Below are 21644 nucleotides of genomic sequence, written 5' to 3'. Positions count from 1 at the left end.
GCTCACTATCACAGGCTTAGACTGGTTTGTAAAAAATATTTAAGAGAAATGGTAATATTGTGTATGTGGAAACAGTTTTACATCTTTGAGTTCATCTCGTGAAAAATGGGAGCAAAAACAAAAGTGTTGCGTTTATATTTTTGTTGAGTATATATTGTATAGCTACACACTGTAAGCACCAAAGAGAATTTCGAAAATGCTACAGTACTTTGTTAAGAATTCAAAGTTGACATGAAGTACAGTTTTCTTCCGAGATGCTTTTTTTGTCAAGGGGAAGTTTAACAATGCACTGAACTGTCCCAATCTTTGCTATCAAGCCTCAACATGTTGCAGGTCTGTTGTTTTTCTGTAGATCAACAAGCTGAAAAGACCCCATACATCACTGTCAACCTCGTTTAGCTTTCTTCTTATTTGCTATTCGTACAGTAATTCTACAATCCGGGCCCCTCACCATTTTGTTTCAACATTAGCTACCAAATTGACTGTGCTGCTCCCTCGTCTTGATGAGACCTGCAATTCAGTGGTGCAGAGAGAGTGTTACATGGATCCAAGTAAGGGGGGGAAGAAGAGATGTTCCACTCTGACGTCCATTAAAGCAATTACTTTCTGGAATGTCAGCCAATGCGTCCAAAATTATAGACATTCTTTTTCAAGACAGAAAAACAATATTTGAAAATGTAGAGTTTGCATCAAAACAAATAATGCATTTTCACTGCCTGGCCTGAAGGACTGAAACGTGTTTTTCTATCTGGCAGACGATCCATTTGTACATTTGTTTCCTTTCTTTTACTGTCTCATCAACAGGGTTAGGAGGGTTACTTTTAAAATGTAATCCATTACAGTTACCTGCTAAAAAAAATGTAGTTAGTAACGTAATCCAAGTACCATAATATTAAAGTAATGTAACTTGATTACTTTTGGATTACTACAATATTGAGTATGCTCATGAAGACAAAATAAAAATAAATATCACCACAATATATATATTCTATACAATGTGCCCCTGCTATTTGCAGGTGATAGGGACCCGGGCAGCCTACAAATAGCAAAAATACTTGTGTATTAAAAAAGCATGTAGGCTATTGATTGATTGATTGAAGGCCATGTGCTATTTTCACTAAAAGCAATCACACCTCACAGTTTGATAGCTACATAACGGCGGTACATGTATTCCGTTACTCCCCAAGTCTGCTCATCAATGCTGAACATGATAAGCAATATAGAAAATGAATGACTACAAGCTGGTCGACCAGGAAGAATGTGGCCAGAGCAATATATGCCTTTATACAACATGTTAAAATAATGGTAACAAAGTCATGTCATTTGTAGTAGAAGTGAAATGTACACATGTACTATAACTGTAGCACTGTTCATCATGCTGACTCTGTACCACCAGTTTGATATTTGACACATTTTGTGATTCAATAGGTCAGTCGGAAAAAGCTAGTATTTTTTATTGCAAATTGTCAAATATGAAGTGTCCAGCAAGTTCCCAAGTCATGTTTTCTTCTATGTTTGACGTCACTCATCATCCTCTATCTCCAGCCTCAAGTGTGTCTGGACAAGACCTGCCATCGAGCCCGCACGGCTGCACGGACGGGAGCTGCTACCCTGCCACTGGAAATCTTTTGATTGGACGGGCTGTGAACTTAAGTGCCACCTCCACTTGTGGGCTGGACGGGCCAGAGCACTACTGCATTGTCAGCCATCTCCAGGTCACTTGCTAAAATATTACATCCTTTTCTTTTATCACCTGTGTTGTCAAACCAAGTAAAATGTTGGTTCTCTTTTCCGTGGCTAATCCATCTTTTGTCATCTCCATTCAGCTTCAATGTTTGTTTTTTTGTTTTTACTTGTTTTTAAGGGTTTGCACCTGCTCACCCTTTCAGTATGTGTTGTACATATATGCAAACAAACCACATAAAGCCTTTTTGTTCACCTTCACCTTTTGGTACACACTATGCTCTTCTCCCTATACGACATTTTGACCATTGTGAACACGTTCAAGACATGTACATTTTGTAGGCGTTCACGAACACTACCTCATACACCTGCAATAAAAGTTGGCAGGCTCAAATTGTATAGCGATAGATGATGTGATTCATTTCAAATGTGGTCCTTCAAACTTTACAATTTGGATTTTTTTGGTGATTTCGGTTGAGATCAGATAATCAGTCAGCACAATATCAAATATGGGTCACTTGAAAGAAATATAAACAGACAGACAAAAAAATGTAAAACAAAAATATCTTCTCAAGCACATCCAATCTGCAGCTTTAGTTTGGTTTGTTTTTCTAAATGGCGCTTCATCATGGGCGCGCTGTATACATACATCTGTTTGCGCCACGAGTGCATACTTGCACCTCGATGCCTCCAGGTGAACAAGATTGACGTGAGACCCTGATTCCAGAGGCCCTCCTCAACTCTAGAGGTCAGGATGGTGACAAACTGTCACACCACGTATCCAGGTGTGGACCTTTGTTAGCAACTACCTTAAGTGTCAGTGTTAAAATGTTCAGAAGTTCATCAGTTGTGTGCTTGACAAAAGGTTGTCATGAATCTTTTCCTTTTACCGGTAAGATACAATTATTAGTTATATCCGAAGAGAGGTGCTGCTGTTAATCCAATCGGGTTGATGCCCTTTAAAAGGAACAAGACGAGTGGCAAAAATAGATGCAAAATCTGTCATGGATTTCGGCTCAGGAATCAACCAGTGTAGTAAAACAACAATTTTAAATCAAACAAGGTTGAATCAATTCTGAAAAATAATTATCATTTTATATATTTGTTTGCTAATCAATTAGTTGTCATTTAATTGATTAATGGTTGCACCTCTAACATTTCACACATGGAGGCCGTACTTCATTACCAAGCCAAATTACACATTAGTATGATGATATCACATATTATAGTATTCACTTTTTTTTCTAGGCAAAAATCTTTTGAGATGCATATTTTTTACAGGATAGCAACATAAATGTGTGCCTTAAATTCATAACAAGCGGAGTCAACTGCCATCCAAGCCCAGCAATAAGATATACAGTACGTATTATAAGGCAAGGAAACGTGGAATGGAAATGATCTGATATGGTGAGGAAACTTCACGGCGCTTTTTCTGTAAAGCTTTTCAAATTAACATTGGACTTACATCAGTGCTTTGTTGCACCAGAAAGCTGACCAGCCTTGACTAATTGGGTATGAATAAGGGCTCGGAATAGAGAGCAAGAGCGAGAGAGATTTAAAGCCACAAACCCTACCACGTCTACTCTTATTCAAATTCAATTACTTTCACCGCCCTACGAGAGGCAATTGATTTGATGCAGCTCATCATTGCAAAGCATTGACAGATAAACAGACGATAACGAGAAATGACACATCCACTTTACTGAGCGAGGGATGGCCACTAAGCAGAATGGAATGAGTTCTTTAACACTTTGCACCCAATGTTATTGCACTACATTGCATTTTTTTTTGTTACGGTGTGATCACGGGGCGGCGTGGTGTCTGTCGGCGTGTGAAGTGGAGGACCCAAAATGCAGGGAGGCAGGATAGCGGGCAAAACTGGTGTGCTTTATTTGACAGAAAACACTAACCAGGTACTGGTTAATGCTAACTAAACAACAAACTGAAAGATACAAAATCAAAATGACAGACAGAACTCCGGTGGTGACCGTGACAAGCGGCAATTATCCCACGCTGACTGATCACCACCCGGGTACTAAATACACCCACACTAATTGGGTAACTAGCCACACCTGGGGCCAGGCACAAGTGGCTGAGGGCCCGGATTGGTCAACCCGCAGAAGGGCTGGAACCCACTCAGGACCAATCGGGACCCTCAACCAAAACCAGATCTTCCCAGACATGACATCATCTGAGCAGTCTTCATCAGTTAATACACAAGGCCCGTCAGCCAGTGGTGTCCTACTTAGCCTCCAAATGTCTTCTAAGACAACCAGAACAGTAGTTGTGATCAATTCACTCACCTGAGAAGGGTCGTTTCAGCAGCAGTAATGGTTACAGAAAATGAGAAAGAAGAGAAAGAAATAGCAAGCAAAGAGAAATGAACTATAAAGTATATGCGGTATAAACGGCATGTTCACATATACGCTGCACAATTTAATTGACAAATGTCCCAAACATCACATTTTATCCACATTTGGAAGAGGCCTGATACCGTTCAGAGTTGCCATGAGCGTGACACATATCCCAGTGATGCCATTTCAACCACGTCATTGTTGAACACAAGCTACATTCATTGTACATGCAAAGAAATGCCATTCAACTTTAGCATCTATACCAGTCATGTTATTAGTTTAATCACTCCTGACAACAACCGAATTAAAAAGTTCTCGGCTGGATTCCAGTGCTTCACTGTGCCAACCTCATCTACTCAACTCCCCTCTTCATGGCCCCACTCTCCAAACGCACCCCTTTCCTGCCTACCTCACCATGCCCCTTGCTCTCTGCAGGCCCATTCTTTGTCTCCAACGGCTGAGAACCATTTCCACTTGCATGCCAACATCATTCACCTGTGCCCTCCTGTCTAGCACTTCTATTAATTGTAACACTTTACCACACACGCACGCACACATGTTGGGTTTACATGTCTAGTGGGGACATCTCATTGACCTAATGCATTTCCTAGACCCTGACCCAAACCCCATTGATCAAAACTGACTGCTTTACCCTAACCCTTACCTTAACCCCAACCTAATCCCAATTCAAACCTAAACTCTAAAACCAAGTTTTGACCCTCAAAAAGAGGTTTGGACTCATGGGGACCACCAAAATGTCCCCACAAGGACATGTGGTCCCCACAATAATAGTAAAAACCCAGAAAATAGTCCCCATGATGTGATACACACACACACCTACATTCAGGCTCCACATCCTATAGTCTTTTTCCATGGCCTCATTATTCCTCTTCGATAACATACTTGGAGTGTATATTGAGACTGAAATACACAATTTTGTCATAACATTTTGATTAGTAAATCAATGTACTGTATGTATGTCTGTATTAATAGTAGACATTTGATATAAACTGATTAAGGGGCTGCATACTTAGAAAGCCATTGAATGGGACGCACACAGCTAATGCATGGACCAAAAATATTTTGACACATCTCAATCAAGAAATTAATTTACCGAGACAATTATATTCTTCCAATTTTGGGGAAGACCCTTTTATACAAATATATATATATATATATATATATATACAAAACATTTATACAATACTCCAAAATCTTGTAGAAAATCTTTCTAGACACTCCATATTTTCTTTCATTCTCATGTCTGTACTTAACAACAGACGACAGCGTTGACTAAGAGTGCAAACGTGTTTTTCTCACCTCACCAGGAGTCAGACAAATGTTTTGAGTGTAACTCCCAGCATCCGCATAACCTGCACCGACACAGAAACAGCCACCGCATCGAGAATGTGATCTACCTCATGGACAGCAACGGCGACAACACGTGGTGGCAGTCTGCCAACGGTGTGTACACAATATACATATAATATAATATACAGTATATCATTTCACTGTTTCAAATATGTTCGTTGGGGTGAATCTAAAAGGGTGGTCTCAAATAGTGTCCAAAGTACTTCCTGTTAGTCCTGTAAATATAGACACTTGCCTGAGAGTGAGAATTTCAAAGTTTGCCCCACAGTGATGCACTTCTGACATTTGTTTCCTCCACAGGAGAAGAAAATGTCAGCATTCGACTGAACCTGGAGGCAGAATTCCACTTCACGCATCTCATTATGAAGTTCAAGGTACACACTCTTGCATGCATGAGTTTGTTTTACAACCTTTTGTTTGATGCTCCAATGCCAGTAATTTACTCCAAGGGCTGTGCATATTCGCAGTTTATTTGTTCTTGTGTTCATTATTTCATTATCGGCTACTTTATACTGTATGTGTAGTATATGGCAGTTTCTCCAATTCCCTAGTATGTGAACACAGGCACAAGTCTACTTAACAAGTTATGAACGTCTCGCTAAACTGTTTTTTTTTTTTAACCACTGCTTATTGGCTGAAATCTGTCAAACGAAAGCCTTTTTTGGGTGGAAATGGCGCCCATTACGCAAATTAGGCACACGCGCTCTTAAAGATGAATTGTGATTCATCAACATATAAACAAAATGGCCTGGTGTGCATGTGTCGTGTCGACAATGGTGATTTTGCCTATATGAACAACTTGTGCACAGTGTACAAACATTCCTATGCATATGTTAGTGAATGAGGTCCAATATGAGTAATCAGGAGTGTGCAGAAAATGTTAAAACGTTTCCTCTTTCCCCTACAGACTTTCCGCCCTTCAGCTATGATCATTGAGCGTTCTGCTGATTTTGGACGTTCGTGGCGTCCCTACCGCTACTTTGCCTCAAACTGCACCAAGACCTTTCACGGTATCCCCTCTAATGGCCTGCACCACATCAACGACATTATCTGTGAGGAACGCTACTCCGACATTGAGCCCTCCACCAATGGGGAGGTAAGATGTCGAGGGTCTCATTGTCACAGGGATTTGCTATTCAAGATTTTAGACGGCATCCTCTTGGTCTTAATGCCGAAATTTAAACAAGCCAGAACCGCTTTGGATGAGAAAGCAGATGTAGAACATTTGCAATTCAGGCAACTGCCAAAGCCTTTGATTTGGTTTGTGTGGGAGTGTGATAGGCAACTAAATAAACATCAGGTGTAACTAACTAATATGTTGACACACAACTGAGAAATATTTGACCAACATACTCCCAAAACACATTCTCAAGGACAAAAATACCTGCCAGAGGAATTGAATTCTCTCTTATCCAATTTTTCTTTCTTTCCAAGGTCATTTATAAAGTGCTGGATCCTGCCATTCATGTGAAAGACCCCTACAGTTTGGACATTCAAGGTAGCCTCACCTCATCTGAAATGTGAAAAATGCAGGTAGCCATGTTACGAAGCTCAACTGGTTGGCCACTTCCTAAATCTGTATTATGGGATACCATCCGTAGTTTTGACCAAATGTTTTTGCCTCTAAACAATGTTCAATCTTTATCTTTGCTAGAGCTCCTGCGTATCACCAACCTGCGCATTAACTTCACAAAATTGAACACTCTGGGAGATGACCTTCTAGACAGACGCTCTGACGTCCTCCAAAAATATTACTACGCCATCTACGAGCTGGTAGTCAGAGGGAGCTGCTTCTGTTACGGACACGCCTCAGAGTGCGCACCAGTGCCAGGAGTTGATACGCGGGAGAACGGCATGGTGGGATTACAAGTCTTCGTTTGTTACCTCTGCCAAGATTTGCTTTCGTTGCCATAGTTCCATTGTTGCTGAGTTCTTTAGTTAGTCCGTTTGTGTACTGAACACAGATGTTTGTAACATTGAAGAAATAGGGCTGTGACCCATCAGCTCTAGAAGATGGAGCTCCGGTGGGGAAAAAAAAGCTTGAGTGTGGCACTCTGCAATGTGCATTACTGCCCTCTACAGGATTTGAGTTGAACAGTAATGTCCTGCACCCTGGATAGACATGGTTAAGATTGGTCTACGCTTCAATTGAGTGCAATTCTATTTATTTTTCTTGGTAGTCGTCTTATTGCCCTTTTTTTTAAGGACAAGCTGGTTAAGCCATGTCTTGTTGTGATTATTTTACCTGCTTCTGACAGTCAAACGTTCTTCAATCTTGCCAGATCCACGGCCGGTGTGTTTGCAAACATAACACAGAGGGGCTGAACTGTGAGCGTTGTCAAGATTTCCACCATGACCTGCCATGGAGACCGGCTGAGGCGGAAAACCCACACACCTGTCGAGGTAGGCACACGCAACTCACAGTCGTTTTTTGGGTGGAAAAAATATATGTGAGAGATTTTATATGGAAGTGGACGAGCCACGACACCAATCTAGGCACTTTATGACTCCACTGTAATTGCTGAGAGCCATATTTTGTGTGCGTGGGTAACGAACAGAAATGTGTTATTTGCTGTATTCTACAGAGTGTAACTGCAATGGCCACTCAAGCCAGTGTCACTTTGACATGGCGGTGTATTTGGCTACGGGCAACATGAGCGGAGGAGTGTGTGATGGCTGTCTGCACAACACAATGGGACGCAACTGTGAGATGTGCAAACCTTTCTACTATCAAGACCCCAATAGGGATATTAGAGACCCGCAGGTTTGTGTTGGTGAGTCAAGCATTGAATTTGTCTTTTATCGTATACGTTCAGAAAAAAAACCCCCTAAATAACATACATGTTGAGTTTGTAGCTTTACATTGAACAAATGACTAAAATCTATTTGTGTTAATAATACAAATAACCATTAGCGATGTGATTGATAAATGAATGTGATCACAGCCATCTACTCTCCATTTTTCTCCATGTGACCGTCAGCCTGTGACTGTGACCCGGTGGGCTCAATGGAAGGAGGCGTATGTGACAGTCACACCGACCCAGACATGGGCATGATCACTGGACAGTGCCGCTGCAAAGCCAACGTCAAAGGCTTGCGCTGTGACGACTGCAAGAAGGGTTACTTTGGACTCAGCCAAAACGACCCCCTGGGTTGTCAGCGTGCGTATACATGTTTTTTTTCCTGCTCACTTTTCTTCTTGTATCTTGGCTAAAGTATTGGAATTGTACTAAACCCAAAGGGCGAGAATTAACTTTGTCCTCTTCTGCTTCGTATTTGCTCCATGTCTACATTTATAGCTGATATAAACACATTTAGAACATTGTTTTGGTTGTACAAAACCCACCATAGCATTTTCTTTGTATTCACTTTAACTAGCAAAACGGTCAGTCATCCTATCGTTATCACACAATTATAAAACCAATTTTTGAAAGATAAATACTATATTGTACATTTTCAGTTTCACTTTGCACCAGGACGATTTGACATTGTTTTTCATTTGAACCTTTTTTATAACTGCATGTTTTTATGTCTGCCACCAGCTTGCAACTGTGATCCTCGTGGCATCATTATGATGGGAGCCCCATGTGATCAGATCAGCGGCGACTGCTCCTGTAAAAGATATGTGACTGGTCGCTACTGCAACCAGTGTCTGGTTAGTACCTGTCATTCGCCGCCTGTATTCAATGCTGGTCAGCCGCATGCCTTTTACTTCATTGTTATTCTTCAGTCACGTTTTTTCATATTCTTTGTTGAAAGGTTTTTATTTGTCTTTCTAGCCTGAATACTGGGGTCTCAGTAATGACCTGGCTGGTTGTAGACAATGTGATTGTGACTTTGGAGGAGCCCTCAGCAATAGGTATTCTTCCTCCAAAGTCGATGTCCTGAGAGAATGGATCTATTGAAATTGTTTCCGCTTTGCATGTTGGCATTAACATCTTTTGTTGTTGTTGTTGAAGGTGCATGATGGAGAATGGACAGTGTGACTGTAGGAGCCATCTGATTGGTCGACAGTGCTCCGAGGTGCAACCTGGCTATTTCTGCGCCCCGCTGGACTTCTACAAATATGAGGCAGAAGGGGCCACTGGACACTCGCCAATTGACTCAGCTCTACCTGTAAGAAAAACCTTGTTTTTTTCTTCTTCTTTTTTTTTTTGCATTGCTGCTCACTCAAGCCCATTGCAAGTATGATTGCTTAAAGACTGCACTGAGGAGAGTATAACCACCAATGTATGTGAAACTTTAAAATCTGACTGTGTAAAGATGGTGCAACCTTGTGATAGCATCACTGTATGGCTCGGAGGAAACGTCGCTGTTATGACTACAACATCTCTTTTGACTCCACCAAGGCTATCTTTGGCTGGATTTTCACTGCAGGTTCAACTGCACACATCCAATTCAATGACACGTATGAGTCTCACACATATATACGCTCGAATTGAACTTCAATAACTCCACAAGTGACGAAAAGTGAGGTAGTTTATTTAGCATGGCTAAATGAGGGTAAGCGCCGCACCACATTACCACATTACCACATTAATCACATCTGCAATTATTTTGCTTATTTAATTATGTACATCTAATGTAGCATATTTAAATCATATTAATTTTTCCATGTTTTCTTTAGTTTAGATTTACAGCATTTTTTTTTTTACGTGTGTATTTGTGTTGTTTGGGCAGGCTATGGCCTATATAAAATATGTTTACCCGATTTTCACCCTTATTTCCACTGTCATGTCTCACATCTGAATAGAGCCACTTGAAAGCAAAAAATAATAATCACAATTGTTTCACCTAAACCTACCAGTTTTAATGAATGAAGCTGTTGAGAAGATGCATCTTTATTTGGGTGTTTTTTGTAAAAAGGCCAAAGTAAAAGCAAAGCACACTCTTTTGATGCCCATTAAACTGAGGTCCAATGAGATTATCTGACTTCAGTTCAAACCCTAAAATCTTGTGCAACATCAAAGGACTGTCTTATGTTGAAAATATTGGTGAATATTTTTTTACTTTAGAGATTCAGTTTTATTTTATTTTATAATTTTCACCTCTCCACCCATTCTACAATATTCTATTTTCTTTTTCCGCCTACGTGTAATCTGGCAGTCACTCCCATTTAGACAGTCTGCTTCCTCTCCCCTCATCAATTTACCCACTCCACTCTTTCCACTTCCAAGTTCAGCCCAGTGGGCAAGCTCAGGCAGACCCTTTCCATCCACACTCTCCCAACATTCCCTGGAATGTGGCAAAAGACAAGCGCTGACTTCAAATTGTCAAAGAAGCAGCGATGCAGGACACAAAATATGAGGGGAAGTGCCTCACGGGTCTTATCTTCTGGCGGATGCTTCTTGGTAATCATTGTGTGTTCTGAGGATTACAGAAAGCTGTGTTCACTTCCTAGAATTGTAGACGAAGTGAGGTAATGCAGATAATTAGTAGTTTTCTGTGTCATCCCCCTCGTGAAGGGTTGCACTCCCTGTTTTCAAGACATTTGGTTGTTGGCCAAAACTAGAGGGGCTCTATTTTCATGCCCTGCGCAAGTCTAGCGTAAAGTGCAGTCTAATTTGGCACATGGGTGGAGTTTTTTTTCTTTTGGTATTTTCGCATATGAGCGCAGTTAGAAACAGGTATTTGCGCCGTTGTGGGTGTGAGCACAGCTGACTAGCGGCCCCTCTCGTTCACATTTAAATCAGCGCACGAGAGGTTCACAGTCTTTACATTGCAGAGGAGCAAAAAGACTCGCGGGAGTCCATGTACGGCATGATCAAAATGCGCAAAGTACATTTATAAGGAATTGCAAGCAGACTTTACATAGAGCTTCCACAGTATGTTTTACGTTTTTAAAATTGATTTTAAGTGTACTTTTTAAAGTTAAACTTCTCTCCTCGTCTCCTAGGGCAAAGTTCGACCTCAGGCAGAAACAGACTGCGTTCAGCACCTCAGCAACCAGCTGAGGAGACACAGGCGCCACCGGCGTATCGCCAACCCGCAACAACACCGAGCGGCACTGAGGCGAATCCGACAGCTTCAGCAGACAGTATGATCAAATCTTTCATTCACGCCCAAAGATCAGTAATACAGATGTTGTCCTTCAGTCCATTGTTTAATAAGACAAGGCCTTAGCTCCAATAACAACACTGCATTTAGACAACCGGTTGCGTGTATGAAGTTGGAATAAGTTTAGTAGCCTTAGCATCCTGGCTCTTAAAATGGAGGCTCCATGTTTGCATGCAGGTTTAAAAAAAAAAATCCAGCCTTTTGGGGTGCAGAAAATGTGACCGAAAATGTATCATTTAATATTTTTCTTATACAATAAAAAAATATGAGTAAATCAAAATTTCTTAGAGCGGGGGAAGACAATCTTAATGTGTTCCGTATCCAACCCTACCGCAAAGTATTCTTTAAAAGTCTTGTGTTACAGTTTTATTTGAAAGAATTCCGTTATCGTCCCTTGAAAACGGCCACAAGCGTAGACAAGTTCTCAAGAGGGCATTTCTCTGTCTTTTGAAGCCGGATGTGAGGACCGTTTATAGAGAGCTCACCCTAAGTCACACCGTGACTTGGACTGGACCCGGTTTCGCTCGGGTCAAAGACGGTGCTGGCCTGGTGTTTAATATTGACAACATTCCCTACGCCATGGAGTACGACATCATGATTCGTTACGAACCTGAGGTTTGTGCATCACATACTGTTTCAGTTTGTTCCTCTTAAGACTCAACATAAAACTCCTTTTGACTAAAAGCTTCTCTGTCTTTTATATGCGTGTGCGTGCATGTGTGTTTAGTCCACAGAGGACTGGGAGGCCATCGTTAGTATAACATCTGTGAACCTGCCTTCCAGTCTCCGCTGTGGAAACCTTCTACCAACAGAGCAGCTCTACACAGTCACCTTGCCGCATCGCAGCAGGTACCAAAACAGCAGATTTAGTCATGCTATAGTTTCAGTTATTTCTATGGTGAAATAAACAGAGCTCTACCCACTTTATCCAAGTACTGCATGTTTGTTCGACTGTGAAAAACTCAACGGCACGTAAGTGGACTGACTGACTGCGTGCAGACTTCGGAGCGGCATTGTGTGCTCAATTCACTTACCGCAAGTCTTAATGTGGTTTTGTGTGATTTTAAAGATCAGAAAGGATTGCTTCATGCCATTGTTGTCACTTAAACCTGCCCTGGCCTGCGGCACTGTGTGAGTCAGATATTTGTAATATTACCTCACTGTATCCTGTGTTCCATTCCCTGCTTATTTTCTGATAGCAGGGCAAACGTACCTAAAGTCTCTGCGATAGGAATCAGCCATGGTGATATTACTGGGTGGTGTTTGACGAAGCATAAAGAAAAAAGCTGGGACTGTTGAAGACAAAAAGTGTGGTACAGGCAGAAAATGTGCACGTGACCAAAGTTTCCTACATATTTTTAGTATTTTTTCTTTTCAATTAAGGATTTCAATTTGCATGACTCTATAGTCTACTGTTTTCCATACTAAATGACTATTGATGTTTTTTGCACTGGGTGGGGCATGCATATCCAGATTTATTTTATATTTATAGGATTCAACTGTGGAAAAGTGAGGGGGGTATCCACACCCTTTGGAATAAAATGTCCGGTCTTTCTGGCAAAAAAAGGCAATGATGCGAAGAAGTAAACAAATATTTTTCGACAATTATAATAGCAACAAATCTGAACATTGATACAGATTTTTTTTCCATATAAAGTTGTATGAGTCATTGTAAAGGCATTACCTGTCAAATAATAGTTTTGCACAAAAATAAAAGGCAATAGTTTTGCCTTTTATTTTTGTGCTGAGGGGCGAAAAAAAAGTTGCTATATTTGAGGAAATGCATTTATTTGAAAGTGGAAAATGTAAAGAAGCCCAACTTGACTAGTTTCCAAGTTCTAAGCAGCCTTTCAGAAACGTTATTCATCTGGAACTAAGAGGCCAGCCGATGCCTGGATGTAAACGCTGCAGTTGAGCAACGTTTTCCTTCCGTTCTACACTGTGGTTGGTCCAACAGCCAGCACTAATTAGCACAGTGACTTCAAAAACACAAAGAGAGAGGAAGAAGGTTAACGTGTGTGAAGAATGCATACAGTACATGCCAATGGGTCAAGGTTGTTTGCATATAAGCAGTTGGATAATATGTGTATAAAAAAACTGACAACGAAACAAATTTTACGTTATGTTCCATTGTGTTGAGACACATTTGTTAATCGAGGAAAGAGGATTGTACCTGAATATTAATTCTTCATCCTAGCAGAGCCACAGTTTCTGTTTCCAGTGTACATGATATACTAATATCACTACTTGGATGATTTTGGTCTGGAAGACCCGCTCTCTATTTGACCTCATAAATGTGCAGAAATTCCCACATACCCCTAAGTCTTCCCTGAAGAGTGGAAGTTGTTAGGCGAGACCGACATGTTGTATGGTATGTCCTTGTCTTCCAGATACATCCAGATGCCAAGGCCATTCTGCTTTGAGCCAAATAATCGTTACGTGGTTTCCATCCGCTTCCAGCGCCACGGAGTGACACACAGACATCTCACTGCCTTCATTCTTATTGATTCGGTGAGTAAAGACAGCAACCACAGCCTCCATTCCATTAGTCTTATTGTTTTGTTAATGCACACAAATAAATATATTTTAACAAATTAGAGCTCAACAACATCATGTGCACCATCCATCTAGTTTGCTTCTATTTTATTTTACTTTCCTTGTTTCTCTCCGACAGTTAGTTCTGATCCCTAATTATAACGAACTTCCTGGTTTCCAAGCCAATGAGATTGAGGGAGAGCTGCGGCGTGAGGAGATGACTCGCTACATGTGTCTGGATTCCTTTATGATCACGCCAATGCCCGCCTTGGCTGAAATGTGCTCCAAACTTATCTGCAGTATTTCGGCCATCATTCACGATGGTGCACTGCGTGAGTACGCCAAACAATCGCACGTCTGCTTGCTTACATGTGCTTCTTTGATTTTCGGGTAATGATGGTCTCTCTTGTGTTACATCCAGCCTGTCAGTGTGATCTTCAAGGCTCCCTCTCGAGTGAATGTGATACGGTCGGAGGTCAGTGCCACTGTAAGCCCAACGTGATGGGACGACGTTGCGACCAGTGTGCTCCAGGAACCTACGGCTTTGGAGTCAATGGTTGTACTGGTGAGTCACAAACATATATATACTAGGGGTGGGAATCTTTGAATGTCTCAAAATTCGATTCCGATTTTTGGGTCTGCGATTCGATTTAGAATCAATTTTCGATTAAGAACAATTTTTGCTTTAAAATTATTTGATTGGCAATGATTTTTGCTTCAATTTATAGATGTTCAAGGAATCGTAATGATCTACTGCAGTCTGACTCGCTAATGCTAGCTAGTGACTTTTTTCTTCTACTCTCTAATGTGGCTACAACTTAACAGTGTATCAGACCACGTGGAACCACACTGCCCCTAAGTGGCCAAATCGGGTATAACGTGAACGGCGCTCCCAATAAAGGCAAACACAAACAAAGGGAAGACAGTATAAAATTATTTAAATAAAATCAATTTTAAGACATTTAAAATCTATTCTGAATCGTACTAAATGAGAATCGTGATTCTTATGAGAATCGATTTTTTGGGCACACCCCTAATATATACGCTGTGGACCTCATTCACCACAGTTTCCAAGCAACACATTTCTTCATACAAGGTGAATGAAGCCTAATATCACCCTTGAAATAAAACAATGATAAATCCCAACTTTGTTGATGAATACTTTTCTTAACCTTCTCATAATGTAAAATACAAAAATATGAATAATGTACTGTATTTTTGGACGTTACTCTGGAGTATAAGTCGCATTTTTTGGGAAAATTGTGTTTGCAAATGCCGAGACCAAGAACAGTAGGACTAGGACTCACGGCCAAAATCCCCGTTCCCTAATAAGGGGTGTGCTTCCACAGACACCTTCATAACTCTTCCCAAAAATATCTGCACAATTGGGACCAAGTCCGCAGTTGTTTTTTTCCCACTTCCTCAAAGTGGAAATCCACATCCATGAAATTACTTTTGTCTACATCATCAATTCCAGTTATAATATACCGCAGAGTAAAAAATAATGTTTAAAAACGTCTGCCTTTTCAGCGTGTGACTGTCATTCCGAGGGCTCACTGAGCCACCAATGTGACCCCATTACCGGCCAGTGCCAGTGCCGGGAGGGGGCAACTGGGCGCCAGTGCTCTGACTGCCAACCCGGCCAGTGGGGCTTCCCGAGCTGCACCCCCTGTCAGTGTAACGGCCATGCAGATATCTGTGACTCCCAAACAGGCGAGTGTAGAGAATGCAGAGACTACACGGCCGGCCATCTCTGTGAACGGTAAGCCACATTTCTCCAGTGTTGCCGTGGTTGTCACAGCGATGGTAAATAACTCACTTCGCTGCTTTGGCTTAGGTGTCAGGATGGATTCTTTGGAAACCCAATGCTCGGCTCAGGCGACCACTGTCGGCCCTGCTCCTGCCCCGGTAATCCCGGTTCAGATCACTTTAACGGACACTCCTGCCAAGCTGATCACTCTTCAAACCTCATTATGTGCAACTGCAGACAAGGCTATGCTGGTGAGTTGCCACACTATAGTGGCTACAACAGATACATTTTGGGGAAAATCATCTCGGAAATGCTGTGTCTTCATTGGTCACCAGGTGCTTAAGCTATATGAATCAATTAATGCTGCATCCCAAATAGGTGCTTCTTCTTAGTAAAACACCAAGTGATGCCATTAGATGGCTGTAATTACTTTTTTCCCCCCCTCAACTCATTCACTCCCAGCCATTTTGACTGAAGCAACCCCCTTCGCTCCCGGCTGTTTTACTGGATTTTGACTGATTTTGCAAGGCCCACAGAATATTGTGTTCTATTGCTATAAAAACATAGAAACTACCAAAAGAAAGATTAGAGTTTCTTATTTCATCGGGAAAAAAACGAAAAACAAAACAAACGTATGTCTGTCTATCCATCTGTTAACATTTTGTAGCAATTAGCATTAGAATATAGCCGGCGGCCGTGGCTCAGGGTGTAGAGACAGTCGTCCAGTAACCAGAAGGTCAGCTGTTTGATCCCCGCTCTCCCCAAGTCATGTGTCGTTGTGACCTTGGGCAGGGCACTTCACACACATTGCCTTTGGTGGTGGTCGGAGGGGCCGTAGGCAGCATCGCTTCCGTCAACCTGCCCCAGGGCAGCCGTGGCTACTTAAGTAGCGTACCGTCACCACAGTGTGAATGTTTGAGTGGATGAATAATGTATCCATTCCATTGTAAAGCGTCTTTGAGTGTCTGATTAGACAGAACAGCGCTATATAAATCCGATGCATTATTATAGCTAAATGTCATCATTATTCACAAATCTGTTTAGAACTGTGAGTAAATTAGCTTTTTTTCAACATCACCCTGGTTGATCTCTTTCACTCTGATGCCACCTGCTGGCCGTTTTTGTAATAGCTACCATTTATTCTACAATTCTCTGCAGTTGAGAGGCTGCATCAAAGCCTTCTGTATGCTTTAGCATTAAAAAAAAACCAAAACGTATAAATACGTCTTTGGGACCCTTAAACATTAACAATAGAACATATTCTATTTAACAAATAGAAACATAAAAAAAATGAAAAAGAAAAGAAAGAAGACAGATGGCTGAAAGCTGTACTGCTTTAGCAGCCTGGTGCATTCTGGACCCAAAGATGTTTAAAAAAAAAAAAAGCGACAGTAGCTAAAACCTGCCAGTTATCAAGGGGCAAATAGCGTGAAATTGTGTATCAGTAATGAAAACTGCCCAACTGCATGGAACCTGTCTAGCACAGTCTACTTTTTTTTTTTCTCATTGCCTCTTTTCCGACCTAGGGCCTCGCTGTGACCAGTGCGCCCCAGGTTACTACGGCGACCCAGAGCAAACTGGTGGCCAATGCCTTCCATGCGAGTGCAGCGGCAACATCGACGCTCAGGACCCTGAGTCATGTGACCCTAGAACAGGTCAATGCCTCAAGTGCCTTTACCACACAGACGGACCATCGTGTGCCCAGTGTCAACAGGGTTACTACGGCAGTGCTTTGGATCACGACTGTCGACGTGAGTTATATGAAAATACGAGATTAAGGGCTTTTGGATGCACCCACTTTGTGGCTACATATTGCATTTGTCCTGCATATTTCCCCATCTTTTAATCAATCAACCAATTCATGTCCTTTTCACATTCTAAATTGGTACAGACAGCAAGTGTACAAGGAAGTTAACTACCATGAGCAAGTGGTGACACGTTTGGTGATACTGGAGTCTGACTGCATTGCATGTGGATCTGCTTCTCTTTTTGCTTGTTTATCCCAACATGTTCGACATTAGATGTTCCACTGTTACAGAATCCACAATCCTGGGGTGTCAGACTCACTCTCTTCTAACCAATATGTCCCTTAACCCTATAAGGCCAAACGTATCATATTAAATACAAGACAGTTTGAGCCCTCTATTTCATAAGTATAATATTTTCCCCCCATTCAAATGCTCATGTATATGATCTGACACATGCATTGCATGGATAATCCATTAGAGGGCAGTATGACCCAGCTGATGGCTTTTCCAGCGACCTTGCAAGATCGCCCCAATTGAGAAAAGAGAGACACCTATACTTATTAATAGTGGGAAATATTCTTTCTGATTTGGGGAAATACTAATATTTTATATATCTGTTTATTATTATATTTTTGACAGTTATAAATGTAGGAATTTAAAGCATTGTGACCGGATGTATCAAATATGACACAAATCAAAAGTCATATGTGGAAGTTGATTTTCACATTTTTGTTTGTTTGGACCAATACATACTCTATTTACAAATAATCAGAATGTCCTCTCATATATTTCATGGTTCAGGCTTATTAAATGCATTGCAATATGTTTCTCATCTTAGGCTGTACCTGTGTGACTGCTGGAACTGTCCAGTCGACTTGCAGCGATGGACAGTGTGACTGCGATCGTCAGACGGGTGCTTGCTCATGCAAGCAGAACGTCTCCGGCCCTAACTGTGACCAGTGCGCTCCTGACCACTGGAACTATGGTCAGGAGCAAGGCTGTGGGCCCTGTAACTGCGACCTGCAACATTCCATGGGAACTCATTGCAATATGGTGAATGCGCATGACTACACCAAAAAAGCCTGAACGTGTTGAATGGAGGATAAGTTGTGAAAGCCCGATCTTTGTCCTTGACAGTTCAGTGGTCAGTGCCGTTGCCGGCCAGGTTTTGGAGGGAATCGGTGCACTGAGTGTGAGCAGCTCCACTGGGGAGACCCACGGGTACAGTGTCAAGGTAAATGTTTGACTAGAACAGTCATCAGTAAGGACATTTTGGTCATTTTTAACCTTACCAGCTATAGCTACCTGGTAGTTTATAGTTTAACCTAGACATGGTTCAAGAACACACCCTTGCGTCCCTTTTTCATTCATCTTTCATTCGTAAACATGCTCAAAGAGAAGGCAATTTGAAGTAAAACTTACCCAATGTAAAAAAATATATTTTTTTTTATGTGTGATTCCGTGGTGTTGGTCATTGTGTCAAAATATATACAGTGAACACCCAAATATTTTTAAATTACTGTAAACTATAAGGCATTACTTTAGCGCCTTGTGGTGGAATCTTAGTGTTCATTAGGTTTCATTCATTGACGGTGTTTTTTTTTGTTGCTGCATTTGAGATGTCCTATTTTGTTGGTGGTCCTTGAATGCACCTTGTGCACAGTCAAACATACTGAATGTATGTTCTAGCAGCTACTAATAGCCCTCCCCGTTTAGTCCACTTTGCTATTACATTACAACCTGCTTGTATTCGCTAATATTTATTATTCTGTTTAAATGCCAAATGCCAGGTGAGTTAGAGCAGTGGTCCTCAACCCTGGTCCTCTGGTCCTCGGTATCCAACCTGTTTTCCATGTCTCCCGCAGCCAACACAGGTGATTCATATCATCAGCTAATTAGCAAGCTCTGGAGAAGCCTGATAACGAGTCCCACCTGTGTTGGCTGTAGGAGACATGGAAAACAGGCTGGATACCGGTCCCCGAGGACCAGGGTTGAGGACCACTGAGTTAGAGGACATATTTGTTTGCCTCTGAGTAATGTTTGTGCAGGAATGTTAATGGTTGTTGTGAGCATGGTTCTGATGCTTTTTAAATTGTTTTTCCGCCATCTTGTGGCATCTATACGCAATTAAAAAACGTTTTGGAGGGAGTGTGATTGTGGATTTTCACTATGCTCAGTCCCTATCCCCTGTTGAGTAGTTGGGTTCATAATCGAAAAGGAGATTTTTTTCCTTTACCCTTTCTTGCTCTACCTGATCTGCATTTCTTGTTCCCCAATTCAGAGTGTAGCTGCCATCCTCAGGGCTCTGAAGTAGCACAGTGTGACCGAACCAGTGGAGTGTGCCAGTGCAAGGAGGGCGCAGCAGGGAAGCGCTGTGATGAATGTGCCCGTGGCTTCACCGGTGTTTTTCCTGAGTGCATGCAGTGTCACGCCTGCTTCCAGTTGTGGGACGACGTGGTGTGCCAACTCAAACGCGACCTGGAGCACCTCCAGCACACCGCTAACAAGATCTTGCAAAGCGGGGTCACACCTGGAATCGGCAACGCTCGTATTGGAGAGCTGGAGGAGAAGCTGAAGCAGGTGCAGGACCTGATTGGTAATGAGGACAGTGAACGAATCCACCAACTGCTTGGACAGAGCATTGATGACCTCAGGTGAGCATGGTATTATGCCCATAATGTAAAAACAATAAATAAAGAGTAGGGTTGTTTAAATGGTCTACAATCGAGCGCCCTATTCGCGGGGAATGGGGACTATCATTTTATTTATTTATTTATTCATTCATTCATTTATTCTTTCAATAAACAGTATTTTTTTTTAAATATTGTAAATAAAATCCCAGAAAACTAAAAAAAAAAATGTAAATTAAAAATTATTTTAAAATATTGTAAATAATTTTGAAAAATCAGGTCATGTGCTAAAAAAAAATATATACATATTTATATAACATACTTGTGGGAAATGGGGGGAAATACCAGAAAACTAAAGAATTTTTCTTAATGAAGAGCTATTTTTAAATATTTTAAATAATCAAGAAAAAATCAAGTAATATGCTTAAAAAACAAAACAAAACATATAACATACTTGTGGGAAAATTGGGGAGGGGGATCCCAGAAAACTAAAGAAAAAAAAAGAAAAACACATTTTAAAATATTGTAAATAAATCCTAGAAAACTAAAGATTTTTTTTTATGATTTATTTTTTTTAAGTATTGTAAATAATGAAAAAAAAAACTGGTAATATGCAAAAACAACAACAACATACAACATACTTTAAAACCTCTTATAACTTGAATGACAAATGAACATCAGGCCTCACTTTTTACCATGAATAAACTGTTCCAAGTAACTGTTATTTACTAGCAAGGTGCACCCCGCCTTGGGTAACCCATGTACCCAAAGTTGTCTCGGATAGGCTCTAGCATATCTGTGACCCTCGTGAGGATAAACGGTACAGAGAGTGGCTGGATTTTCCAAGTTTAAAATTAAGATAACCCACTTATTTCATACATAACAATAAAGCCATTACACTACATTATACCATTTGACAGTAACTTTTGATCACAGCTGATAAGCATATTGCTAGCTAGCAGCCAGCTGCTAGCTAGCAAGCGAGTACATTTTGCTGTCAAAAATCACAAACTGAAATAAATAACACCAGTCTTTTAGTCTTAATTATGATGGTCACAATTTTACAGGTTTAGGTATCCATGGCAAGAACCATGATAACACCTTATACAAGAGAATCAGCTCACTTGCGACCCCAATGAGATCAAGCGCTATAGAAAATGAAAAATGTTTTTAATGGACACAATATTGAAAATTTTCTCTGCACCTGGATTTTCACGATGGCCAACGATATGCGTGTTTTAGAGCGGAGATTGCATTGACAGACGGGCGTCTGATGGGTGTCGCTCGAGAGCTCAACACAACAGCCGAGGACGATGGTGCACTGAGATTTACGCTGAGCGACATGGAGAGACAGTTGATAGACATTAACTCCACGGTTGCTTCTAAACGGCAACAGATTGACGACTACCTCACCTCGGGATTTGCAGGTAGCAAATTCACGTCAACTGACCTTCAGTCTCGAACAACTTGCATTTCATACACATGATATTCGCAATATTTAAAATGTATCTCACGT

The 21644-nt window shown here is 41.2% G+C and overlaps 1 protein-coding gene across 2 annotated transcripts in view; it reads left to right on the top strand.

The window, feature by feature from the left end:
• lamb2l (laminin, beta 2-like) overlaps positions 1–21644 on the top strand; it is a 44138-nt gene that overhangs the window by 17609 nt on the left and 4885 nt on the right. For both annotated transcript variants that reach the window (XM_086068582.1, XM_086068583.1), the window contains exons 3-27: positions 1546–1715; positions 5366–5501; positions 5709–5782; positions 6316–6504; positions 6843–6906; positions 7063–7265; positions 7691–7811; positions 7994–8182; positions 8390–8569; positions 8951–9063; positions 9188–9267; positions 9368–9524; positions 11305–11445; positions 11919–12080; positions 12193–12314; positions 13856–13976; positions 14140–14332; positions 14422–14565; positions 15531–15762; positions 15838–16001; positions 17277–17501; positions 18337–18551; positions 18636–18732; positions 19780–20152; positions 21371–21555. In XM_086068582.1, the coding sequence (XP_085924708.1) occupies positions 1546–1715; positions 5366–5501; positions 5709–5782; positions 6316–6504; positions 6843–6906; positions 7063–7265; positions 7691–7811; positions 7994–8182; positions 8390–8569; positions 8951–9063; positions 9188–9267; positions 9368–9524; positions 11305–11445; positions 11919–12080; positions 12193–12314; positions 13856–13976; positions 14140–14332; positions 14422–14565; positions 15531–15762; positions 15838–16001; positions 17277–17501; positions 18337–18551; positions 18636–18732; positions 19780–20152; positions 21371–21555 (4050 nt within the window). The remainder of the gene's footprint in view (positions 1–1545; positions 1716–5365; positions 5502–5708; positions 5783–6315; positions 6505–6842; positions 6907–7062; positions 7266–7690; positions 7812–7993; positions 8183–8389; positions 8570–8950; positions 9064–9187; positions 9268–9367; positions 9525–11304; positions 11446–11918; positions 12081–12192; positions 12315–13855; positions 13977–14139; positions 14333–14421; positions 14566–15530; positions 15763–15837; positions 16002–17276; positions 17502–18336; positions 18552–18635; positions 18733–19779; positions 20153–21370; positions 21556–21644) is intronic.

The sequence above is a fragment of the Leptonotus elevatus genome, chromosome 2, assembly GCF_054856555.1.
Source record: "Leptonotus elevatus isolate MCC_2025b chromosome 2, RoL_Lele_1.0, whole genome shotgun sequence".
Classification (NCBI taxonomy): Eukaryota; Metazoa; Chordata; class Actinopteri; order Syngnathiformes; family Syngnathidae; genus Leptonotus; species Leptonotus elevatus.
This window is presented reverse-complemented; position numbering and strand designations above follow the sequence as displayed.